This window comes from Henningerozyma blattae, chromosome 3 (assembly GCF_000315915.1).
Source record: "Henningerozyma blattae CBS 6284 chromosome 3, complete genome".
Lineage (NCBI taxonomy): Eukaryota > Fungi > Ascomycota > Saccharomycetes > Saccharomycetales > Saccharomycetaceae > Henningerozyma > Henningerozyma blattae.
In genome coordinates this window covers 245,825-272,145 of record NC_020187.1, presented here as the reverse complement: position 1 = coordinate 272,145, position 26,321 = coordinate 245,825, and the positions used below count along the sequence as shown (strand labels likewise).

The following is a 26,321-nucleotide window of genomic DNA, read 5'->3' as shown; positions in this document are numbered from 1 at the left end:
TATAAATAAGTGAAAAATCAGAGCGAGATAAAAATAATTTGAAAAAGAAAAAGAAAAAGGACAATTCAAATCATAATAACCAGTCTACAAATTTCCCCCCAACGGTTTCCGGTTTCACATACTCACTTTCAAACTTTTCACTCTCCATTTCAATTTCTTCTAATCCTGTAATAACATCAATATCTTCTACTTGATACCACCACCGACATTGCCTTGTAAATATCTTAAATCTATACTTGTAAAATTTATGTCCAATCCAAATCATTAAGAAAATAGGCAATGTTAAATATGCTGCAATAAAATCACTGACATTCCAATTCCTGGGTATTAAAATATCAAACCCATTAGTAATCGTAATGATAATAAAACTTATTAATGAATAGATTATTAGATATGGTTGACCCCAAGTTGTATATGGTAATCGATCTTTCATACCATGATATTCAATAGCTTTACGAAATCTTAAGTAGGTCACAGAAACAATTATCCAGCCTAAAAACCCAGATATCGTGCTTAAGTTTGTAAACCATTTAAACACATCGCTGGTAGATTTAGAACAATTCAAATATGCAATACATGATAAGATAATTGAAACAATCACTGCAACATATGGTACTCCAAATCGATTGATCTTCCCTAAGCATTTAGGTGCTTGCGAGTTGATAGCCATTGTTTGTAAAGATCTGGAACTGGCAAATAGATAGGCATTTCCTGATGACCATGCACTGATTAATATACATACGTTGATGATATGTGGCAATACATCAATTCCAGCATTTTGAATACCAATGACAAAGGGTGATGAACCTGCACCGGGCTTATCTTGAATTAATGCAGTAGATAGGATCGGATCATTATAACTAACAATAACACTAATAGATAATGTACCCAAGATATAAAAAAACATTAATCTCCAAATAAATCTCTTCGATGCTTTTTTAATGTTTCTTCTAGGATCACTACATTCCGAACTTGGCAATACAACTAATTCAGGTCCTAAAATAAAAGAAAATGCCCCTAATATAATCCCCTTATAAACATCTAAAAAATTCCCAAATGATCCATTAGTTATTGTATTAGCGAATGATCCAGGTGTTATCCAATATCGGAATCCAAGGCGATCATGATTTGGCCCTCCACCCCAAAATAATATAAATGATAAAATAATTAAACCAACAATACAAAGAATCTTACTAATGGCAAACCAAAATTCAGATTCCCCATAAACTCTAACAGGACACATATTTAACCCAAATATAATTAACTGAAACATTACAATCCATGCAGGTTTGGGAACAACTTTAGTCCAATATTCAACAACACCAGAGGCAGCTGTACATTCAGCAGCAACCAACATTACAAAACAATAATAATAATTCCATCCTGCTGCAAACGATAAAGAATCATCCAAATATCGTTTCACTAAATGAGGAACTGATCCAGCAGAATCACTACCATCTCCGGGCAAGTAACATACCATCTCTCCCAAGACGTTCATTATGGGATATACCATTGTAGAAATAATAAGATAAGAAGCAACTAATCCAGCAGGGCCACATTTATTTAATGTGATTCCTGCTCCAACAAATAAACCTGTTCCAATACATCCACCAAGTGCAATTAATTGAATATGTCGGGCATTTAAACCTTGTTTTAACTTATTTTTCCTTCCGTCTTCGTTAATTAGTTCTTCTGATATTATTGTTTCGTTTCCATTGTAACCAATTTGGCTTAAATCAAAGTTTGAAATTTTATCTTCAATCTTGCATTCTTCTAATTTGCTTGAATTGAATGTTAAGGTTTCTTTTTCAATTCTCAAACTACTGTTAGAATCATACTCAAGTATATAATTTCCATCTTTATATTCAATATATTCTGTATTACTCGATACTGAAGAAAAATCATTTCTGGAACTGTTTTTATCATCAATTTTTTGGCTGATATTATCCTTAAGTGTCATTTTTTATCTCCTTTTATGTTTATTTTTACTTAAACTATTTTTTCTTTCAATGAATATAAAGTTTTCAAATATTATTTAATAGAACTCTATATAAGTTTAAATTTAAACAAGGAATACAGTATATATATATTATATTACAAGTACCCCACTTCTTGAGAATTCTACGCAACATTCTCAACTTGCTGCTTCCGGAAAGTTTCATACCCAAACTAAAGTTTTAACCTCCTGTAATTGAAAGATATTTATAATAAAAGTACGTCATTTAGATTTTCTTCAATTTTTATTTTATCAAATATTCGTTCATAGCTTTAATGTTCAAAAATGAATACAATACTAAGTTTTCGGAGTTTCTAAATCAGGAAGTAATGCCTAATCCGATCACCTGGTTTAAAAATTTTCTTGCTTTTTCCCCTAAAGTTGTTAGTTAAAGGGTCTTTTTTTTATTATTATTTTAAGGGTACTATTATTAACAATTAATTGAGAATACTAAAAAGAGGAGTGAAACCTTTAACCTCTGTCTTTCAACTTTAATAACTTTAATATTTTTTACACCATAACATACCTGGGGTAAGCATTTGCCGGAAAATAATTTCACTACTTTTCTTAAATTTACAAAAAATACATTTTTATGGTATTATGTTAATTGCTTAGTTTTCAGGTCAAGCTCCTTTAATAATTTGGGAATTATGCTTATAAAAATACGATATATTTTCAGTTCTTCAGAAGTACCATCCTTTTTACATAAATAAAGCCTTTGTTTACGATATATAATTCTCTTGAGATTCTATTCGATTGGGTTTATTCTTTATTGTTGTCAAGAAGTATTAAGGCTGAAAAAAGTAATTACTCCAAAATTCACTAGTGTTAATTCGTGTTTCATTTTGTCTCCTTTGTTTAGAATTTCATATTATGCTCCTACTGAAATATATAAGGTACCACATATCTTTACTGGTGAACGTAAAGATATCATTAAATTATACAATTTTATGCAGTTGCTTTAGATTTGCTCCTCATCTTCTCAGGGAGTCATAAGTTGGAGGTTATGGATTATGATTAATTTAAAGCCATCTTCGAACAGACTTTTACCCATAAACTCGATATTCACGATGTCATTCAGAAACTATTCTCTTTTTCACAAAAGGATATCATTGAACCCCTATGTATTACAGATGGCTACAACTATTCTATAGTTTTCGTCTTTTTTTTGACTAACAAAATAGGTTACAAATAAGGTGAACATATGGAGGAGGAACGTTAGAAACCTTTCCAGCACAACCTTCACGAATATCCTTTGAAAATAAAGCGAAAGGATCCGAATAAGGTATCAAATCTAACTATATAACGAAGACTTCAGTAAATCCCAAACCGTAGTAATCAGGCAAGGTTCTTTCACATAGACTATTAACGGAAACAGAAAAGAATTCCAGAATAAATAATGAATTCAGATGATCTTTTATAGTAGGTCAACAGACAATCACACATTCGGTAAATTAAGGAGCAATATAAACAAGGAAGCTCCATACCTTACCTTAAACTTTAACACGATAAGTTGTAGCTTCAGTACATTGAACGAAACCAGGCAAGTGTCTTTCCACTTGAAGGGAGTTACTGGGTAAGTAGGCCAGTTGTACTGGTCAATTAAGGATGCACTGAAAGAAGATTTAGGACCAAGAGGATCAAATACCACAGTAATGACAACAAGATTCGAGACGTAAGCCAACAAGAAGTTGAGATTCAACCCCATAATTAGAAACAACAGGAGAAAAAAGACAGGATTACCAGAGGACAAAGCACCAGAGATGTCAGTGGAAGCAACGAGACATGTAATGAACCGAAACATAGACGATGGAGAACAAGATGGTGCCTTATTCACGGCATGAACGGTGTAGGCTAGACCTCGCGTTACACTCAGACTTACTAAGACACTTAGATGTTCCATGACCTCTAGAGAAACAACCAAATCATAGACAATTTTGAAGAGACAACTGATAATATTCTTTCTCGCCATGACCCAGAAGATGAAGAGTGAAACAAAAAAGAACCATGTTTAAAATGAGGAGAGTTATGACAAGAGACACAGGATATGGGGCGGTGCTACACATAGGAGACTGCTATAACAACATCACTATAAGAATCAATAACTGGTGGGGAAACCTCACAAAGTGAGGGTGCAATATCTGGCGCATAAAGACAATGTTCGGCGCGGATAGCGAGTTGAGCACTTTCGTAAAAGGTGGAAATGGTACGCAAACATAATTCTTAATCATTTAGTTATATTAATCATGAGAGTAACATTCTTGCATTAGCATTATTGACTCATTGATTCATTTCAGGCCTGACTTTTAATACACGTGTTAATTCATATCTATGCGTTTTATGTTAGAAGTAATGTTTACCATATCAGTGGTATAGTATTGTGGTATATTATTGTTTATAATTTAGAGTAGAGATATCGGAAATTGATAAGGCTCAATTAATTAATGGGCATATGTGCTTGTGTTTTGAAATTGAGTTAATGATTTTGGACTCAAAAAGTTAAGTGTTGGTTCCAAGCTAACATCAATGTTGACCTATTGTTGCCAACAAAGAAAGATGTCGTGTTAATGGAAAGATATTGAGCAATAGTAACAGCAATAAGAGAGTATGCCGGAATTGTCAATATTAAGCATAAAATGAAATTAAAGTGATACAAACAAAATAGAGATGAGGATGTTAAAAGTATAAATGGAAAAGATAGTATAGAGTGTAGAGAGAAGATCCTTGCTTCTTTGCTTGGTGGTTTCTTTTTCTTACTATATAAAAGGAATCTAAGAGAAGTTCACGATGAAACAAAGAAATCTTGTCTCTTTATATATGTTTTATTTTTCATGTGTAGGTACTTTGATAGTTGTAATTGGCTATTAGCAATTGGTCAATTACTTATCAGTTTTTGTATTAATTAGGAGTGTAATGTCCTTAGATTGGCATTGATGGCTCATTAATTTATCTCATATGTGGCTTTAATTACATGTGTTGATATGTTTGGTATTGCTTATGGTTTATAGTAGCGATATCTGAGATCGATAAGGCTCAGTCAGTGGGTATAGGTGCTTGTATTTTGTAGGGTTAGTGACGTTGGATCCAAGAAGTTAATTCTTGGTTCTATGTCAACATCAACAACATGTGACATAGTGATACTGTCAGTACACTGTGTCAAGGGTTAGGAGCTTACAAGCCCTAACTAAATCAGAGACGTTCGCGTCAACATGTTGCGACGCGTAAACTCGCTTGAATATAAAGCGATGCCCATGAGGCATCTATATAGAGTTACACACAATAAGATAAGTAAGTTATAGTTATAAGAATAATCAGGGTTATAGTCATCTGTAAAATACTAGCCAGATCACTATGTCACAGCCCCAACGAAAACATGGGCGTGTGGCGTAGTTGGTAGCGCGCTCCCTTAGCATGGGAGAGGTCTTCGGTTCGACTCCGGACTCGTCCAGTTAGCGCAAGTGGTTTAGTGGTAAAATCCAACGTTGCCATCGTTGGGCCCCCGGTTCGATTCCGGGCTTGCGCAGTTATATTTTTGTTCTCACGTAGTGTGAGCTACGTTAGTCACGTGTATAGATCAAGATCACGTGATAACTGAATGAACATGTAGATTAACAAGTAAGTGAATCATGAACATAAATTTTATTTAAGAATCTAAAGCTAAAAGAACAAACTAGAGGGTTAAAGTAGAACAAAGAAGTAAGAACTAGAAAACAAAAAGAATGAAATACAAAAGATGGAAGTGTATAGTGAACAAATCGGAACATAATAATAATAATATTTAACTTACATAGACTCAGGTATATAGTTGTATAGTTTAATAAACAGTTGGTATTAAACTAGCAGCCAAGAAGATATACTACTGGGAGTTGCAAAGCTTAAAATTGTTACACATGCTATTCTTGGATTATATTTGCTTTAAAACCTTTACATTTTGATTATATTATTTTATTTCGTTTATAAACTTTTTTAAGTCTATTACTAAGACAAGTAGAGAAACTGGAACTTAGGTTAATAGGCTCTGATTGCATTGTTATAAACTTTAACTTTTTTCTATGTTTTTATTTTTTCTCTTCGTCGTATATTTCATTTATATTATGGGTAATCTACTGGCTGATTGTGTTTTACGGTTTTGTTTCTAGAAAGTTTTATATAATGCTGAGACACATCATGTGACATATACACTCAAACATAAAGTCTATTAAATTCAAACTGGGTGACATTATAATGCTTAAAATAAAGATTAAATTAATATTCTCCTAATATTGAGAAGTTTTAGTATTTATAGTTTAATAACCTAACGTGTACTGACTGAATAGTTAACATTTTCTAAATTTGTAGGCATTATCCAGCTTATTACATCCAGTGATTTAGTTGAGCCTACTAGTGATAATATACTCCCATGCAGTCACTTTACATAGATTCTTGAATTGTATTCTCCTTACAATTATCATAATTTTTTTTTGTCCATATTTCTTTTCAAGTAATAATATGTTAGAAGTAGTTCAACATCGTTCAGCATTTAAATTAGCATAGAGAAATATAAACACATGAAACTCACTGTAAAGGAATCTTCGTGTTAAATAATGTTTAACGAGATGTATTGCAGCTTCGAATTTCTACCTAGTGGTAAGAGCTCATATTAATTTTAGTTGTTTTATACATATTTACAAAATTCCGACAGCTCATTACATTAAAAATTTAATCAAATTTAAAAAACTCATCGTCAAAAAATAAGTTTTAAAGCAAAAAAAAAAGCTTCAAAATAAAAGGAACTAAGCCCACCTGAATATACATTCCAACTATGTCTACTATAGGTTCGCAAGTTCGTAAAGCAGCTCCTTCTATAGATCCTATTGTTGCTGATTATGCAGTTGGCTATTTTAATCATCTATCTACTTTAACTTATGATCCAGTTCAAAGCAAACAATTGGATTTAGCCACTGAAATTTCTTTTGTTTCTGAATTGCTACGCAACGCAGGTGCATCTGAAGATAAGGTTGATACATTGGCTAAAGAAATAAGTGAAAGGTTAAATCTACAATTAGATGAGAATAGAGCTAAGCTAGAATTAACTGGTGATACTTCAAAAAGATTATTAGATATCAATGTTTTAAAGAGTCATAACAACAAAGCGGATATTAATACTTCTTTGAACTTATTAAATAACAATGGTATTGAACATGCTGGTAGACAAATGGAAACCAGAGTGAATTTGAAGAAATTAGCCAAAGCTGAACAAAAGATTGCTAAAAAGGTTGCTAAGAGAAATAATAAATTTGTTCAATATGAAGCATCGAAATTGATTAACGAACAAAAGGATGAAGATTACGATTCATTCTTCTTAAAAATTAATCCATTGGAATTTGGATCTGCTGCTGGTAAATCTAAAGATATTAAAATTGATACATTTGATTTATATGTTGGTGATGGTCAAAGAATATTATCTGATGCACAATTAACCTTAAGTTTTGGCCATAGATATGGTTTGGTTGGTCAAAATGGTATTGGTAAATCTACCTTATTAAGAGCTCTATCTAGAAGAGAATTAAATGTTCCAAAACATATTTCAATTTTACATGTTGAGCAAGAATTAAGAGGTGATGATACCTTAGCGTTGCAAAGTGTTCTAGATGCAGATGTTTGGAGAAAGCAATTATTGCATGAAGAACATAAAATCAATGAGAGATTACAAGAAATGGAAAAACTAAGAGCTGAATTTGAAGAAGGCAGTTTGGAAGTTAAGAAATTAGATAACGAACGTGAAGATTTAGATAATCATTTAGAACAAATTGCTGAAAAATTAGCTGATATGGAATCTGATAAAGCTGAAGCTAAGGCTGCTTCTATCTTATATGGTCTAGGGTTTAGTGTAGAAGCTCAAAACAAGCCAACTAATTCCTTTTCTGGTGGTTGGAGGATGAGATTATCATTAGCCAGAGCTTTATTTTGTCAACCAGATTTGTTATTGTTGGATGAACCTTCAAATATGTTGGATGTTCCATCTATCGCCTATCTATCTGAATATTTGAAGACTTATCCATCGACCCTTCTAGTTGTTTCCCATGATCGTGCCTTCTTAAATGAAGTTGCTACTGATATAATATATCAACATAATGAAAGATTGGATTACTACAGGGGTCAAGATTTTGATACATTCTATGCCACGAAGGAAGAGCGTAGAAAGAATGCTCAAAGAGAATACGAAAACCAAATGGCTTATAGAAAGCATTTACAAGAATTTATTGACAAGTTTAGATATAATGCAGCTAAATCTTCGGAAGCTCAATCAAGAATTAAGAAGCTAGAAAAATTACCAGTTTTAGAGCCACCAGAGGAAGATAAAAGCATTCACTTTAAATTCCCAGATTGTGAAAACTTATCTCCCCCAATTATTCAATTACAAGATGTTTCATTCGGTTACGATGAAAAAAATCTATTACTAAAAGATGTTAATTTAGATGTTCAAATGGATTCACGAATCGCATTGGTGGGTGCCAATGGTTGTGGTAAGACTACATTACTGAAAGTTATGATGAATCAGCTAAAACCATTGAAGGGTTATGTTTCAAGTAATGGTAGATTACGTATTGGTTACTTCACACAACACCATGTTGATTCTATGGATCTAACAAAAAGTGCTGTTGATTGGATGTCGGTCAAATATCCAGGTAAAACTGATGAAGAATATAGACGTCACTTAGGTTCCTTCGGTATTACAGGTACATTAGGTCTACAAAAAATGCAACTATTGTCTGGTGGTCAGAAATCACGTGTGGCATTTGCTGCTTTATGTCTAAATAATCCTCATATTTTAGTTCTTGATGAACCTTCCAATCATTTAGATAATACTGGTTTAGATGCACTAGTCGAGTCATTGAAGAATTTTTCAGGTGGGGTTCTTATGGTTTCTCACGATATCTCAGTTATTGACAGTGTTTGTAAAGAAATCTGGGTTTCTGAGAATGGTACTGTTAGAAGATTTGATGGTACTATCCACGACTATAAAGACTACATCTTGGCGTCTGCAGGCACTGCAGGTGTTGTCAAAAAACATTAAGATATACCTTTTTATGATACTTTTATACTTCATTATTTATATATTGCTTCCAAACATATAATACTCAATAACAGAAGTCTTTCGTTTTGTAAAATGTTGAACTAGCTTTCTTTAATGACTCGTTAACTTTACCGTTTTCGTAAACTGAATCCCAGATTTCTTTTGAATTTTTAATTCCTCGGAGATACGAGAATTCGAAAAGTTTTGAAATTTTAAGATTACTTATAGAGATAATGCCCCATTCTTGCCGTTCTTTAGCCGTGCGGACAACTTATAACTAGGTCAAAAAATTTGAAAAAAAAAAGTAGAAGAATTTTGTGGAGAAAGAATTCAGAGTTATAAGGATTTAATGCCTTAAGGATATATTGTCCCATCCTCACAATAGATTAGTTTGTATCATTAACAACTTTTATAAGAAATATATCTTTATTATTTATCATTAACATAGAAACTATTATCCTAGAAAAAAATTAATCAGATTAATCAGTAATTAGTTGAAGAATAATGGATGACAAGCATAGCATTGATGAGTTCAGTGTAACTCATGAATATATTCTGCCGAGCTCTTCAAAAAGTATGGAAGGCATTGGCAGAAGTAGTAGTTATAAAAATGACAAAACATTTATCGATGTATATTCCAGACGGTCAAGCACAGAAGGACCTCCTGTTGCAAAAGGAACTAAACCACCAAGAAATATTTTTCAAAGAGCTATTGACTCATTCAAACCTCCTGAAGATGGCTCCTTTGATACAAGCAATTTAAAGAAAACATTAAAAGCAAGACACTTAATAATGATTGCCATAGGTGGTAGTATCGGGACAGGTCTTTTTATTGGTAGTGGTCAAGCTCTTGCGACAGGCGGACCATTAGCAGTTATTATTGGTTGGGCTATTGCAGGATCTCAAATCATCGGTACTATTCATGGCCTTGGTGAAATTACAGTTCGTTTTCCCGTTGTAGGTGCTTTCGCAAATTACAGTACTAGATTTCTTGACCCAAGTATTAGTTTCGTCGTTTCAACTATTTATGTTATACAATGGTTTTTTGTTTTACCTTTAGAAATCATATCTTCTGCAATGACTGTTCAATATTGGAATGAATCAATTGATCCGGTAGTGTGGGTTGCTATCTTCTATGTTACCATTGTTTCAATAAATTTATTCGGTGTACGTGGATTTGGTGAAGCTGAATTTATTTTTTCAACCATCAAAGTTATTACAATTTCTGGGTTCATTCTTCTTTGCATTATTTTGATTGCAGGTGGTGGTCCAGATCATGTGTATGTTGGTTCTAGGTACTGGCACAACCCAGGTTGTCTTGCAAATGGCTTCCCAGGTGTTTTATCTGTCATGGTTGTTGCTTCTTATTCTCTAGGTGGTACTGAAATGACTTGTTTAGCTTCTGGTGAGACTGATCCAAAGGAATTACCAAGTGCTATTAAACAAGTATTTTGGAGAATTTTATTTTTCTTTTTGGTGTCTTTAACGTTAGTTGGATTTTTAGTACCCTATACAAATGAAAATCTGCTAGGTGGGTCCTCTGTTGATAACTCCCCTTTCGTTATCGCAATTAAAATACATCATATTAAAGTTTTGCCTTCCATAGTTAATGCAGTTATTCTTATTAGTATTCTGAGTGTCGGAAATTCGTGTATTTTTGCTTCTAGTAGAACGTTATGCTCAATGGCTCATCAACATTTACTACCTTGGTGGTTCGGTTATATTGACCGTGCGGGTAGACCTTTAGTTGGTATTATTACAAACTCCTTATTTGGCTTGTTAGCCTTCTTAGTTAAATCTGGTTCAATGAGTGAAGTATTTGATTGGCTAATGGCAATTGCTGGTTTAGCAACTTGTATTGTATGGCTCAGTATCAACGTTTCACATATTAGATTTCGTCTTGCAATGAAAGCACAGGGTAGATCTCTCAATGAATTAGAATTTGTTAGTGCTGTTGGTATTTGGGGTTCTGTTTACTCTGCCATTATCAATTGTTTAATTTTAGTAGCCCAATTCTATATCTCATTATGGCCTATTGGTGGCTGGAAAAATAGTGAAGATAGAGCCAAAAAGTTTTTCCAAAGCTATTTATGTGCTCTAATCATGGTTTGCATTTGGATTGGACATAAAATTTATTATTGGCGTCAGACCGGCAAAATTTGGGCTTTTACTCCATTGGCAGAAATAGATTTGGATGAAGGCAGAAAGAATATCGATTTAGACGTGTTGAAGCAAGAAATTCATGAAAGAAAGATGTATTTGAAATCACGCCCATGGTATATTAGATTTTATCACTACTGGTGCTGAATACTGTTTTATTTTCCATTTTCATCTATATTCATCTTCCCGCATCTGTAATATATCCACAATCATAATACTTTTTAAAACTATAATAATTTTTCTATCACTTAGACTTTAATTCGAGAAATATTTATTTAAAACTATTATTAAAAATAAAAGAACGAGGAAAAAAACAACTGTACTATATATTATTCCTTATTAATTTACTCTTTATTCATTTTTCAAATTTATTTTCTGAAATTTCCGTTTTAAAATAGTAAAATCTTTATAGCTAATTATCATTTTATTTTATTTTTTTTAGTTGCTCACCTAGAATAATATTCTGCTTTACTAATATATCTAATACTTATTTTTGTCATTATTTTCTTTTTTTTTCTTTTGTCTTTTTATCATTATTTTTATTCATCATAACTTATTTTATGTCATCGGTCGCACGAATTCAAGAATTTCAGTTTTTTGCCACTTATGTAAAGTGTTGGAAATTTATATATAAAGCAGATACGGTACTTTAATCATAAGTGAGTAATAAGTTCTATGATCCAAAGAAAATAGGCTACAAAATCCAATTAATATATCCAAAAAATGAGTGGCGAAACTTTAGAATGTATGTTAATTCCCCATTTATTAGTAAGAAAAGGCATTATGGCAAAAAGATTAAGTGTCTATAGATAGCTCATAACCTTTTTTTTTATTTTAGTGCAAGTACTAGATTCTTTTTTGATTTTAGTCTAAGTACTCGATTTTTTTTTAAATATTGTCAAATTACTAACTATCTAAACTATTAATATTTCTAAATAATTTATACTATAGTCAATGTAAAGCATTCCGGCAATGTCTACCCAATATCAATTACCAGCTCAACTACTGTCCAAGAATTAAAAGAGCAAGTTCAGGAGCTTACTAATGTTCCTGTTTCCAGGCAAAAGTTTATGGTAAAAGGTGGCTTTACAGATAATTCAATGAGTAACTTAGGATCTGTTATAAAGCAAAATGCGAATGTTATGATGCTGGGTACTCCAGATGCTGATTTGGTGTCTAAACCAAAAAAGAAAAGCACATTTATTGAAGACCTATTGCCTGGGCAACAATTTCAACAATTCAATCAAACACCTATTGGCTTAAAAAATCTCGGTAATACTTGTTATTTGAATGCTACTTTGCAATGTCTTTTCAGAATCGAACCATTGAGAGAAATGATCTTGAACTATAAACAATCTAGTAGTGTTTCTCCAGCTGATGAAGTTCATCAAAAAATTGTTCTAGAATTAAGAAATTGCTTTGATAGTTTAGATAAAAAAAAATTTCAAGCTGTCATGCCATTGATGCTATTAAACGTATTAAGAAAAGCATATCCACAATTTGCTGAAAGAGACCCTCAAGGTGGATTTTATAAACAACAAGATGCTGAAGAATTATTTACCCAATTATTCCATTCATTAAGCGTGATACTTGGTGACAAATTTTCTGACCTATTCACAATCCGCTACAGAACGACAATTAAGGACATCAATAATGAAGAGGATGTTACAGTTAAAGAAGATGAAAATGACTTAAAATTGCAATGCCACATTTCTGGCACAACAAATTTCTTAAAAAGTGGCCTAGAAGAGTCACTAAAGGAACAAATTGAAAAGCGTTCTGATATTTCGGGAGTCAATTCAACATTTGTCGTTCAAAAACAAATTACTAAGCTTCCAAGGTTTTTAACAGTTCAAAATGTTAGATTTTTTTGGAAGAGATCAACTCAAAAGAAGTCAAAAATTTTGCGTAAAGTTACGTTCCCATTCCAATTAGATGTTGCTGATATGTTAACTCCAGATTATGCATCCGATAAGATTAAAGTCCGTGAAGAACTTAGATTAGTTGAGAAAGAAAAAAGTGAAAAAGAACGTGAACTTAAAAAACGTAAATTAAATAATAATGGAGTATTAGATGTTTTGGATAATGAAGGTGATACTATTATGACACCAAGAGAAAGACAAGAGACCGAAGAAGCTTTAAAACAAAGCGAAGATGAGCATTGGGCTGAGGAATTTAAGAAGCATTTCCCCAAAGATTTAGAAGCTGGGGAAAATCCATCATCAGTTTACAATTTGATTGGTATTATCACACATCAAGGTGCTAATTCAGAATCTGGCCATTATCAAGCTTTTATTAGAGATAGAGAAGATGAAGAAATATGGTATAAATTTAACGATGACAAAGTCACAATTGTAGACAAAGAAAAAATTGAAACTTTAGCAGGTGGTGGTGAAAGTGATAGTGCGTTAATCTTACTGTACAAAGGTTTAGGTTTATAAGTTAAAAAATAATACATATAACTAATTCATGATTACCAATTTCAGAAATTGAAAGTATATATGCTTGTATTATTTCCCTCAAGAACCATAATACAGCAATATGTAACGTTATATACTAAACATTTTTTAATATTCCTTGAGTTTTAATAGGTTGAACTCTAAAAAAAGCTCATAATTTAAAATTGAATAAAATATCTGAATATATTTAAGTATAAATGTGAGTATATCTACAATCATTCGTTAACAGAAGCTAGTGAAGATATTTATGAATATTTACAGATTCGGGGAAATAAATAAAATTCCAGCATATGTAGTTGTACAACTACGAAGATCATATAATACTATTTTATTTTTCTTGCAGTTTTATATTTCTAGGTTATTGTTTTTCTAAATTCTTCAAATTCGTGGTAACAATTTAATGGCTTCCCCTTATTATCTCGTAAACATTGAACTAATTTACTTTTATTCTCATTATTTACGTTCGATTTTGTCTTATCTAAATCTCTATCTAAAAATAGCTTCAATTTAGAATTCAAATCATTAATATTATTTTGTAGTGAAGTTGTTGACAAAGTTTGAGATCCATCAGCCTTTTCTTCTTTTATATCTTTTAGAGTTGAGTCTTCTAGGGTACCATCAAAGTAATTCAGCGCAGTACTTTCTAACTGAGCTAATCTTTCTTGGACACGTCTTTCTATGTATAGTTCTGCTTGCTGTTTTCTAACATAATTTGTTTCGTCAGAACCATCTAATTCAGTTATTAAAGCTTGAGTTAAGTCAATTTGCTTTTGAGTTTCTGGAACAAATGTCTTTACTGAAGTCGTTAAAGGTTCTGAAGATTGTTTTGATGGCTGGGCTCCCATTTGTCAGAATATTTGATAAATTTATCGGATGGGAATGGTGTTAAAACTTTGAAGCTTTTTTATTCAACTATTTTTTACACTAATTTTTATTTATTTTGTAGGATAATATAATATACCTTAAAAAATGTTAAATTGTATCGGAACGGGCTATAACGGACAATTGATATCTTGATAAGTCGCTAAAAATATGTGTTTCCGCCCTAAAAAATTATTACTTGTAATAAAGAAAAAATAAATCACTTTTTGATAACTATTATTTGTGTTTACGATTTATTTGCCTGAACTGTTTAAATAAAGTTAAATATTGTAAGATTTTCATAATAATGGCAGTTTTACCCGCTTTACTTTATCTTGTTCTTACCCTTCCATATAACCACATAATGTAAAAAGTCCACCTGAATATCTAAATCTTGATTCAATATTGGGGTATCGTTTTTGATTTTTTGATTTTAGCAGTATCTATCTAACCATATAATGAACATATTCTAGCTAGAACATATTTCAAGATAAATAGTGTCTGGCTTAGTAAACTGCAAATAAGAATAGCTTTCACTGTATTTTCCGTACTGTAAAACAAGTGATAAGAAAAACACTCTAAGAATACCGAAATTATGGTATTTTAATGATATATGTATTACTTATCTGAGCCTATTTAAGTTAGAGAGCAATAACACACACACAAATTTATATACATACATCTATATATATCACGTGATATGATTAATGTTGTTGGAGATTTAGTATAACCAGATTATTAGTGCATGTCTACATTGACAATTTGAATAATTTAAGTAATAACTCAATTAGATGTATAGTTGGATAACTACCTCTTTAGCCATCTTTTGTGAAATGCCTTCCTTCAATATTTTGATGTAATACTCTAAGAAACAAGCTAGGTATTACTTCCATCCTGAAGCCTCTCTAGGTCCTCCTCAAATGCACTTATATTTTCATTGAGAACTTCTTCCAGATCTACATCGTTAATATTTCCATCATTGCTCTCATTGTTATCTTGATTTTGTTCCTGATTGGTCAACTCAGTTTGTCCTTGTATTTGTGGATCTTCCTGTACTGTCTGTTGTTGTTGAAGTAGTGATACAGATGTGGTTGGTTTAGAATCAACACTTGTAGTTGAAGTTGGTGAATCTACTAATATCACATGATTGTTATCTTTATATTTAACGATCGTCTTTGAACCATGTGGTTTTAACATGACAAAAAAAAATAGTGCTAATACACATAATGATAGTAATAATATTAGTTTACATTTTTGAGTTCTTTTTTGGTAACGAGTCGCTTCCGTTAATTCTTTGTCAGCATCCTTTAAATTGATGACTGTATTTTCTAAGTTATAATCAATTCTATCCACAATAGTGCCTTGATCGATAATTAAACTTTGCATCTCTCTGAATATTGTGCTCACTTCTAGGACACCTTTTGCCAAGCTTGTTATTTCTTCATCTCTTTGTTCAAGATACCTTTGTGATTGGTCAGTAACTTGATTTGATTTTTGCAATTGTTTTTGCAAGGTTTGTCTGGAATAATCCTCAATACCTTGATCTAAAAATTGTTGTTTTGATGAATTTGCAAGTTCTTCTTCTTCAATCAATAATTGCTTAGAATTTTCATAATTCTTTGGTATAATTGGTTTCAGATCATCTTTATTTAAGAATTTCAAATAATTATTTTGAAGTACCCTAAATCTATTGCTTGATATTTGGATCTTTTGAGCAAACCTCTTTTGTAAATTATCCAAGACAATTAATTCTCCCTTATTCAACCGTTTATTCTGGAAAACTTGTCCTTCAAATATAGTTTGTAATTTTTTCATTATATTATAACATCTTTGGAAATACTGAGTAATTCTATAACTCAAGTCTTCAATCTCTTGCTCATCATGACTTTTGTCTTCAAAACCTGGTAAGGAGTTTTTTCTATATAATTTGCCAAGGGATTCCATCAATCGTGCTGCCTGTAATAAGTATTCATCAATATCGTTAGTATAGCCGACAAATTCAGGAGGCATAGTTTCTGTAGTTGTACTGAGCAAATTACTACCATCAGTACTTTTGACTCCAGTATTTGATGTTGTATTCATATCTATCATTGGATAAGACTCTTCGTCATGAATGCCATTTTCTAAGGCACCCCCATAATCTTCTAGGCCATGAGTTGTTATCAGATTATAGTTCGTGTTATGAGGGAACGTTCTTCTATAGGAGAGAAATAAGTTGGTTCTATCTCTGAACATATTTTTAACTCGAAGATATGTATGTCAGTTGGGTATTACCTTTAAAATCATTTTAACTTTCACAATTACCCATGTAGATTCTCAACTTCATTGCTTTTATTCTCTCCATTTCCCAAATCTGCCAAATTCTCGTTTTTCGACCTTTCGGGGTTTCCCAGACTCAGAATTACTGACACTTTGGCAAAAATGCTCTACTACTTTAGCAAAATTTGAGTGGACTGGGGTTGAAAAATCAATAAAAGATTTGTCTATTTTGGGTATGTATTATAATATCTAAAATTGACAATTGTGCTCATTTTTTTTCTGTTTTAAGATACCTTTTATATTATATTGTTTTAAGTTAATCGAAAATTTTGTTTGTAATGTAAAATTTATTACTTTATCTTCTTTTTAATTAGGGCCTCTATGGGACGTAGACTATGATCTAGTAGTTTCAGGTAAAGGGCATGCCTTTCTCGATCAATGTCCTGCTCCGTAATTATTGGTTTCTTGATGTCTGCACGCCCTTGGTCATGTTCCACGACCAAGTTAAGAAAAGAAAGTGGAAGCGCGTTTATTCTTGGAGGCGATGGATTCACAAAAGTTTCACGCCTTTAAATTGAAGTAATAAAGAGTCCAGTTAAAAAATTTATATATATGAAAGCAGTTGAAATCTTATAAAGCGTTTTAACTGGCAAGTTGTATCTAAGCGTTGTGCAACTGCCTAGATTAAAATTGTTTAATTATGGCAAGGAGAATAGAGAGTAGTCCTGAGCTCATTGCAAGTTCAGATCAAGAAATAGAAAATTCAGTTGATAATGGTATTGAAAACATTGACTCCAACGATAGTGAAGTAGATTCAGATAAATCACAATTGGAACTAGCCACAACTACGTCTAGAACTAGCTCTGCAACTCCTTCAGTTTTGCATATACTGTCTCCCACTTCAACAAAAAACGAAAAGATACCCAAGAAAAATCAAGCACGATCTTCAAAAAAAAGCAAATGACTTTTGCTGATTTTTCCACTGTAAAAATACAGAAAATGAATAACCATAATAGTAATATCACTTTGGATAACAATAGTAACCATGGTAATCATAATTTGAAAACAGATGAGTTGAAAAAAGCAGCATTGTCATCGCCCACTTCTTCTAATCACACATCGTCAGATGAAAAAAGCTCATCGGTTGGCACCATTTCTCCTAATGTTGCTGTCTCTAGCACCTCTCCTAAAAAATCACTTAACAAAAATTCAGGTTCAACCACTCATTCTGTTAATAGTAATATGATATCTGCATCCGGTTCCATCAACGAATTGACAGTCAATTTGGCAAATTCAGGCACAACTAATTCGTTAACGATACCGTACGAAGAATACATTTCTACTGTGTCTCTACCGTTTGATGAATTTCGAACTGCAACACCTTCTAAGTTGAACCCTAATGAAACACCTGAGAGTGCAAATTTAGATCTAATTAAAGACGTCAATGAATTCATCGACTGTTTTCCATATTCAAAAGTTATACCATACGCAAGATATATTGTCAAAATAATGACGTTTATAAACAAATTTGAATCATTTTTCCCTCTTGAATTACTAGATTTGTCATATCAAGATTTTGAAATAGGTTTAAGTTTAATAGATGAAAAACTTCTCGAAAAAAATGAAGAATCAGCTTTAAAGCTGATAAGAGATAAGATGGATCTTTTATGCCTATCGCTTTTGAAATTGTTATTTGCTAAAGAGAATAATGAAGTATTTAAACCAAGGGGAAGTATTATGAATTATAGAAAAACTAAATCGCCATATGGGAAATTATTGCAACAATTAAGGAAGAGTTTGGATATATATGGTTATCCTATAGAGTGGAAAACTCAAGAATATGATTCTGAGAATAATAGCCAAAATACACTACATGACAAAATGAATGAAGAGCCAGTTGACCCAAATCATCCTGAAATTTTGATTCCAGATAATCCATATTCAACAAATTTTTTATTATTACCACTTGAAGAAGACCCTTTGCAAAATAGAAGAATCGAAAAAGTTGGTCTCATAGCTTTAGAGCCCTTAGACAGAGTTATTTTTCTTTCTACTCTTTGTACCTGGTGTTTGTCATATTCAGTACCAATTCGTACCGAAATTAATTATTTAACTAATATCTTTAAAGGGTATGTTTCAGTTGATACACAATATGTCCCAAGATATCTGAAAAAGGGGTCTTTTGAAACGAAACATGATTTTTTAAATTTATGTAAAAAAGTTGAAATTAGAATTGAAAAAAGGAAAAGAAGAAGAGGATTAAACCCAGCTTCTCAAAGTCAAAGAACAAAGGATTTAAAAGCCCAATTAGATATCTTAGATTCAATTAAGAAGTCATTAAAATTTGTTAAAACAACTACTGAGAAAAATGAAATCAATTTAATTAAAAACTATAAAAAATGGTGCCAAATTTTTGATATTGAGTCATCATTAATAGTTGAAAGTAATCCTATATCAAATCCATATAAAGAATTACAATATAAATTAAGATTAAACGAATTTTTTGTTAACAGAATTCCTAAAATTGGAGATTTTTATATTCCAAGATTGCATACATATTCACTTTTAAAATCTAAAAGTACTAATAATGAAGAATTTTCGGTATATACTGACTTAATAAATTTGGAAACATTATTAGATGAATTCAAAAATGGAAACTACACTGCTAGAGATATATATTATTCTATTAAGAACTCCAATCTAACTATCAGTTTAAGATTTAAATTATTATTTCACAACACCTCAGGTGCTATTAATGGGATTAACTTTACTGAAAAGAGATTTAAAGCATGTGATAACTATTGGTACGAAATATGCTATGACTCAAAATCCCTGCTTACATTTATCAAATATTTAGAGAATTCTTTATTACCCCAATACGAAGCTAGTTTAAATGATCGTTTTATAAAAGATTGTACAAGAAACGTATCTATTTCAGAAGTAAGTACAAATAGCAAAGAGACTAATCTATTAGAAGGAGATACGGATATAATAGATAACGGATTAGGAGAGATTAAAAGTTTATGTGATCCACAGTATGATAGCCTAGTTGTCTTGTATAAATATTTGGATAAAATGCGTTATTATTTCCAAGTGCTAGAACAAGTGCAGCAGCAAGGAGAAGAAATAGAAAATGAAATAAAAATCAAACAAAAAGAAAAGGAGAAAGAAGAAAATGAAATTAAAGCAAATCAGCCCTTAGGTGTCCGTCGTTCATCAAGATTAAGGAAATTGTCGAATCATAATAAAGCATTGGAAGATACTCAAAATTTGTCAACTAATGATGAGTATGCTGGCGGTGAAGATGAATTGTATTCCGATTATTCGGAGTATGAAGCAGAATTAGAGACAGCATCAGTGGGTACTGGGCTTGATGATGAAGAGGAGGACATACATCCTAAAAAGGCTAACCAAAAGCATGTTCGGATTCAAGATACTCGAGAAGAAAGAATGTTAAAGAGGAGGAGGAAATAATTGATAGTATAGGGAACTATTTTTTAGTATGAATATAAATGTTATATAGATATAGACAAGCATATGAACATCAGTCTGCATTATCAAAAATTTTATGTAAAATATAACTTAAAGAAGCTGCATTTACTTTTTTTTAAAGTATGAAACTAACAATTCAGTAATATTTTTTTTCAAAAATAAGGGTTAAAATACACATTATCTATTTAATATTAGGTATTTTGGTGAAATAAAGTTCAACACATATATAAATAATAGGATATAAAGTTCAATTACAAAAAAAGTCTCTGGTAGCTTCATTAAGCTGTAGTAGTGCAAAATCGAAAACTAAAGTCAATTAGCACTTACATTCTGTACATTTACATTGCTCACATTTGCAACCACCACACTTGCAATTTTCACATTTGCATTCAGTGCATTTGCAGGAAGAACACTTACAACTACCACATTTGCATTTGTCACACTTGCAAATATCACACTTGCAACTTTTAGTTTCGCAGGAAGTACATTCGCATTTTGAAGGTTCAGAAGCCATTGTAAAAAGATATTTTGATTTGTTAGAGAGTCGTGTGAATTTCTTATAATTAGTAAAATTAAACTATTAACTTGTTTATTTTATTGGTATTTTTAAATGTTTATAAAAAAATTGTAATAACCGTATCTCAGATATTGAAGAACAAAATCTTGCCTTATATAAATTTGAGTCTTATTCGCTGTGCCTATAATTTTTTTCATCTAAATCCCCGCGAATGTAAGACAACCGCGCTTTATTTGCTGAGTACAGCGTAAATTGCTCAACCAATAATATCCGAAGCAAGATCCCGATCTGGATGTTGGCGAAAGTTGCATTGGATGAAAAAAGAATGAGATAAATTTACTGTAGGGGAGACCCTTAAAAAGCTAAATAAATCAGTTCTAAAGTTTATAAACATCAGGCAATATTTTCCTGGCATTATATTGGAGGTAATTATTACTGTTTTATGTTTATGCTATGATAGAAGCTTAGAGTGATATATTACGATCTTAGGCATGTTATTAGTGGTCATATTTCTTGCCTATTTAAAGTTGTTTTATATTTGGTAGTAAAAATATATAATTTTGTCCGAAAGCTTCTCAAATTTCCTCTTTATTTGTTAGAGTTTCATTTAACTAAGGTGCTTATCTTTTAAGAAATTATGCTAATCACTTTTTCTCACTAATTAATCGTTATAAAAAGTATGTGTAGAATATTAACTCCAATTACTGTATCCTTAATAATCATTCTATCTAAATTGGATGAACTATTCTCACTTTATTACTATTTACTAGAATGCTCATAGTTTTATTTAAACGATAAGAAAATCTCTCCAAGAAATTAAATTTCTTTATTAGTCACAATAATCTATTTAGTCCCAAATCTATAGCTTGGATTGCTATAAAAATGGAATAATGTAATTTTGTATACTTTAAGTAGCCTTTCTTACTATTTTATCAATTAAATTATTTAATATGGAACCTATCTAAAATTGAATACGTAACTGTTACAATTTTTAATGCTAGTAATTTTTTTCTTAGTCTTTTCGGTTAATCTCTAGTATGATTTTACTTCAAAAATATTTATGTATCATATCAAATAAATTATACATTGTTAAGTTTTGATGAACAACTGACCAAACAAAACAACATGCCACTAATTAAATTCTCAACCTCCAAATGATAGGGCATTCTATTAAAAAAGAATATTATCTTGGATTTCGAAAGGACTGTTTTTCTTTTAACAAAACTCGCCTAAGTTCAACTTATTTTGAATCTAGGAAATATTTATTCGTTTTTTAGAAACAGAAGTTCAATTATGGAATATCAAAATATGCTGGAAAATAATATAATTATTTACTAATTATTTCGTAAAAAGACATTTTGTGTGTTTAATTTTCACATGCCTGGGTTGGTTACTATATAAAGAGCATATTTTGTAAATAAATATGGATGATTATAGAGTATGTAAAAGAAGTAATCCAAAATTACATCAAAATTCATTATTTAATAATGTCAGACTCTCTACAATTCCAGTACAGGCTTATTTAATTCATTTATACTTTATATAAAAATACTGGGATTCAAGAGAGTTAGACATTGTTATACAGTGTTTAAGATGTAAAGACGATTACTTTATTTAGACACATGCAGTAAATACTATAACTAAAATGAATATATTTCTTAAATAGTGTTTTTCAATATAAAAAGAAAAACACATTTTAAACAATAAGTCACGTGATAAAAGTCTTTTACCACTTAATAGAAAATGATATAATCATATTCCAGCAAAATCATTTAACGATATAATATATTATGGAATTACGTCTTCAATATGAAAAGGACAACATTTCAAAAAAGGAAAAACATTTCGCTTACATGCTACCAATAATTTTTATTGGAATGTGAACATTGATATAGTTCTGTGACATCAATCAAGTTCGTCCCAGTGGCCGAGTGGTTAAGGCGATGCCCTGCTATTGAAAGGTTGCATTCAGGCATTGGGTTTTACCTGCGCAGGTTCGAATCCTGTCTGTGACGATTATTTTTTACGTGTAACAATTTTATGCTTTGCTAATTCCAGTAGTATATCTTCTTGGCTGCTAGTTTAATACCAACTGTTTATTAAACTATACAACTATATACCTGAGCCTATGTAAGTTAAATATTATTATTATTACGTTCCGATTTGTTCACTATACACTTCCATCTTTTGTATTTCGTCCTTTTTGTTTTTCTGGTTGTTACCTCTTTGTTCTACTTTAACCCTCTAGTTTATTCTTTTAGCTTTAGATTCTTAAATAGAATTTATGTTCATGATTCACTTGTTGATCTACATGTTCATTCCGTTATCACGTGATCTTGGTTTATACACGTGACTAACATAGCTCACATTACGTGACACTACTAGTTTAATACCTGTCGTAGATTGTTCTACGGTCAGTTATAATTCTTGCTATATAGAATGTATATATTACCCGGTTTTCGAATTCAGTCAGGAATTAATATAAAATTTGGTTGTTTCGTTAAACAGAATACTCTTTCTGAATATCCATCTTCATAGAACGTTCCTGTTATATAAGACCTATGTCTCGTCAGACACAAGCTTCCTGGACATAACAATTATGTTGTCATCAGAACCGTCGTACTGGAAGATACTCTTGACGAGCAGAATTGTAACCACAGTCCCAATTCGTAGACTACGCCTACCGCATAGTCTCTGCCGATGATAGTAGTACGGTACCTCAACATTTACCTATCATCCCACTTGTAGAGTTAACTCAGAAGTTAACCTACTTCTAACTTGTATCTGATATCTACAGGCTCACCCTGTAGATCATCTCAGATCTCTTGTCTTCTTAGATAGTCCTGTATCTCTTAAGACCTGATGATAGATTACTCTATCCTCTTTCAGAATACATTCTTCCCGTGCACATTTTCAAGCTACATACTTATTCATCTGTATAAGCTCCAAAGTCTGGCTTCTGCACACGTGACCATATAAGCTCTTGGTCACATGCCCTAACTGGATCTACCACAGAGCCTGTGTAAGTTAAATATTATTATTATTCGCTTTTGAAAATTGTCCCCACAGACCATTTTCTCGCGTAATCTTATTAGCGTGTTGGTAGTTTATGGTTACCAATGGGGGAGAAGCGTTCGAAACAAATTGGTACGGTATTTTCTCTGGAATTTAATTTATTTCCGTTAAAAATTGATCACAATTTCCTAAAACATATACAAGTAAGGGATATCTAACGGAAGATAACGGAAAATCTATTTTAAGTTCCATGGAAATAATACTATTAAGTAAAAAGTAGAAAATATGATTAATAAACGAACTAATTAAGAGACATTAAGGTACATGGCTTTTACGTAAGATTAATAAAATAATGACAAAAAAGAATCCCTATGGCCTTTCGATATTTAATCAAAACGTAAAATTTTAAAAGATTTATACTTCTTGAACCCTTAAGATTGCAAGTATTTGCTTAAAGTTAATTATTACTATTGAGAATATAACTCCAATAATAATGGAAAATCATCAGGATACAGCCACATACGAGGAATTACCGAAATCCTTGATCGATACAATAGATCAGCAATTAGAATTACACTTGAAAAAAATAAAAGCACAACTTACATCAATACGAGACTCTGTTTCGGAAAATAGTAATGAAGATATATATGATCTACCTCGAAAGCCAGGAAACAATAAAAATATTTTAACTGGAAAAAACGATACTATGCCTAAAGATCAAAATCTGGTCTGCCAGAATATAATGCAATTTGCATCTTTCGAATCTTCACTTTCTGCTACCCCTCCAGATAATAAACCTTTTATCACAGAGTCACAAAATTTACGACGCCCTGATATTTTTAAAAATAGGTTCCAAGAGTTTGGATTTGTACTCGTTGGAGTAATTGGACAATTTCTTAGTCAAGTAGGATTGACACAAGTTTTGTCTACAATGAATATCCTCGCAGAGGAACTACATACTACCAAGATGAGGCAACCATGGCTGATGGCTGCTTTTCCTTTAGGCTTGGGGTGCACAATTCTAATTAGTGGAAGGCTTGGTGATATTTTTGGTCTAAAGAAAGTATTATTATTAGGCTATATAATAACAACTATTTGGACATTGATTTGCGGATTTTCCTCATATGCCCACAGTGATGATTTGTTCATCGTGTCCAGAACATTCCAAGGCTTAGGATTAGCCTGTGCACTACCAAATATGTTCGAATTGATTGGAATAATATATAAACCACACTGTTTTAAAAAAAATATGATATTTTGCATTATTGGTGCAATGTCCCCAATAGGAGCTACCCTAGGTGGTATATTCGCAGGTCTATCAGTAAAATATAATATCAAAAATTGGCCTTGGAGTTTTTATTCATTTGCAATTGTAGCATTTTTAAACGGAATCATAGCCTGGTTTTGTATTCCAAATGATATCGAAAAGAACCCTCAAGGACTTAAGATGGATTGGATTGGTTCTGCACTGGGGCTTTTTGGCTTAGTGGTTTTAAATTTTGTATTTAACCAAACTCCTATTGATGGTTGGTCAAGTGCATATCTTATTGTTTTATTAGTAGTATCTGTGGTTGCATTGATATTATTTGTGATTTATGAATTAACAATGGCAAACTTCCCATTGATCCCAAAAGGTATTCATTCAAATTACCGATTAATATTAATACTATTGACATTATTTTGTGGTTGGGGAGGATTTGCCATTTGGACTTTTTATTACTTTGCTTTCCAATTGAACCTAAGACATTATAGTCCTTTATGGGCAAGCTCTTCCAATTTCGTTTTGATAATTTCAGGTACTATTTATACTATCATCTGTTGTTTGGCAGTTCAAAGAATGAAACCACCAATCTTATTATTTTTTTCAATGTTGGGATTCCTTGGTGGCAATATTTTGTTTGCTGTTACTCCAATTCATCAAACATTCTTTAGGAACATGTTTGGTTCTATGTTTCTATTCCCATTAGGTATGGTATTTTCCTTCCCATCTGCTTCTATGATGACTGCAGAAACTTTACCTACACATTATAAAAGTATGGCAGGCTCTCTAGTAAATGTTGCGATCAATTACGCAACTTCAATTTGTGTAGGTATGGCTGGGAGTGCTAATGTTAATCATAACAATCATGGCCAAGATTTATTGCACGGATTTAGAGCTGCGTCGTATTTAGCAATTGGATTGTCTGGTTTCTCAGTATTTTTAAGCGGTTTATATATGATTGGGTCTATATGGACTGATAGAAACCAGAAAATGAAAGAAAACAAATTGATAAACACGGATAGTGAATCAGTATAGTAGGTGAATACCTATAAGTTTTTTTTTGTTCTTTTTTAATTTTATTGGTGTCGTAATATAATTACTATCTCTAACTATAAATCTATCGTGGATTTTCTTTTCTCTCGTTATACCACAATATTTTATGTTTATTATCTCCCTATTCATTCGTTGTTTGTTCATTATAATTTTGGATTAACAAAAGACAAATTTTGTACAATAAGATACCT

General features: G+C 31.6%; 9 protein-coding genes and 3 non-coding genes across 12 annotated transcripts; 8 read left to right on the top strand and 4 right to left on the bottom strand.

Annotated features, from left to right (window-relative positions):
* Positions 1 to 70: 70 nt before the first annotated feature.
* Positions 71 to 1,960, bottom strand: PUT4 (proline permease PUT4; the record flags this gene model as incomplete). Its single annotated transcript, XM_004179410.1, has 1 exon — positions 71 to 1,960. The coding sequence occupies one exon, from the start codon at positions 1,958 to 1,960 to the stop codon at positions 71 to 73; it is 1,890 nt and encodes a 629-aa protein (XP_004179458.1).
* Positions 1,961 to 3,434: 1,474 nt separating this feature from the next.
* On the bottom strand, positions 3,435 to 3,968 carry TBLA0C01230 (uncharacterized protein; the record flags this gene model as incomplete). The annotated part of the gene is made up of 1 exon (XM_004179409.1): positions 3,435 to 3,968. One exon carries the CDS (start codon positions 3,966 to 3,968, stop codon positions 3,435 to 3,437), a length of 534 nt encoding a protein of 177 aa, XP_004179457.1.
* A 1,403-nt stretch (positions 3,969 to 5,371) lies between these two features.
* Positions 5,372 to 5,444, top strand: TBLA0Ctrna11A. Its single transcript has one exon. It is a non-coding gene; the product is annotated as a tRNA-Ala (tRNA).
* Positions 5,445 to 5,448: 4 nt separating this feature from the next.
* Positions 5,449 to 5,519, top strand: TBLA0Ctrna9G. The gene has a single exon. It is a non-coding gene; the product is annotated as a tRNA-Gly (tRNA).
* A 1,278-nt stretch (positions 5,520 to 6,797) lies between these two features.
* GCN20 (putative AAA family ATPase GCN20) lies at positions 6,798 to 9,053 on the top strand (the record flags this gene model as incomplete). The annotated part of the gene is made up of 1 exon (XM_004179408.1): positions 6,798 to 9,053. The coding sequence occupies one exon, from the start codon at positions 6,798 to 6,800 to the stop codon at positions 9,051 to 9,053; it is 2,256 nt and encodes a 751-aa protein (XP_004179456.1).
* Positions 9,054 to 9,557: 504 nt separating this feature from the next.
* On the top strand, positions 9,558 to 11,360 carry TAT2 (aromatic amino acid transmembrane transporter TAT2; the record flags this gene model as incomplete). Its single annotated transcript, XM_004179407.1, has 1 exon — positions 9,558 to 11,360. The coding sequence occupies one exon, from the start codon at positions 9,558 to 9,560 to the stop codon at positions 11,358 to 11,360; it is 1,803 nt and encodes a 600-aa protein (XP_004179455.1).
* A 576-nt stretch (positions 11,361 to 11,936) lies between these two features.
* UBP6 (ubiquitin-specific protease UBP6) lies at positions 11,937 to 13,654 on the top strand (the record flags this gene model as incomplete). Its single annotated transcript, XM_004179406.1, has 2 exons — positions 11,937 to 11,958; positions 12,165 to 13,654. The coding sequence occupies 2 exons, from the start codon at positions 11,937 to 11,939 to the stop codon at positions 13,652 to 13,654; spliced, it is 1,512 nt and encodes a 503-aa protein (XP_004179454.1).
* A 371-nt stretch (positions 13,655 to 14,025) lies between these two features.
* Positions 14,026 to 14,517, bottom strand: MIC19 (Mic19p; the record flags this gene model as incomplete). Its single annotated transcript, XM_004179405.1, has 1 exon — positions 14,026 to 14,517. One exon carries the CDS (start codon positions 14,515 to 14,517, stop codon positions 14,026 to 14,028), a length of 492 nt encoding a protein of 163 aa, XP_004179453.1.
* An 892-nt stretch (positions 14,518 to 15,409) lies between these two features.
* On the bottom strand, positions 15,410 to 16,768 carry TLG2 (t-SNARE syntaxin TLG2; the record flags this gene model as incomplete). Its single annotated transcript, XM_004179404.1, has 1 exon — positions 15,410 to 16,768. One exon carries the CDS (start codon positions 16,766 to 16,768, stop codon positions 15,410 to 15,412), a length of 1,359 nt encoding a protein of 452 aa, XP_004179452.1.
* A 984-nt stretch (positions 16,769 to 17,752) lies between these two features.
* On the top strand, positions 17,753 to 20,266 carry TBLA0C01170 (uncharacterized protein; the record flags this gene model as incomplete). The annotated part of the gene is made up of 1 exon (XM_004179403.1): positions 17,753 to 20,266. One exon carries the CDS (start codon positions 17,753 to 17,755, stop codon positions 20,264 to 20,266), a length of 2,514 nt encoding a protein of 837 aa, XP_004179451.1.
* A 2,452-nt stretch (positions 20,267 to 22,718) lies between these two features.
* On the top strand, positions 22,719 to 22,816 carry TBLA0Ctrna10S. Its single transcript is given in 2 exon segments — positions 22,719 to 22,756; positions 22,771 to 22,816. It is a non-coding gene; the product is annotated as a tRNA-Ser (tRNA).
* Positions 22,817 to 24,309: 1,493 nt separating this feature from the next.
* TBLA0C01160 (MFS transporter) lies at positions 24,310 to 26,112 on the top strand (the record flags this gene model as incomplete). The annotated part of the gene is made up of 1 exon (XM_004179402.1): positions 24,310 to 26,112. One exon carries the CDS (start codon positions 24,310 to 24,312, stop codon positions 26,110 to 26,112), a length of 1,803 nt encoding a protein of 600 aa, XP_004179450.1.
* Positions 26,113 to 26,321: the final 209 nt, after the last annotated feature.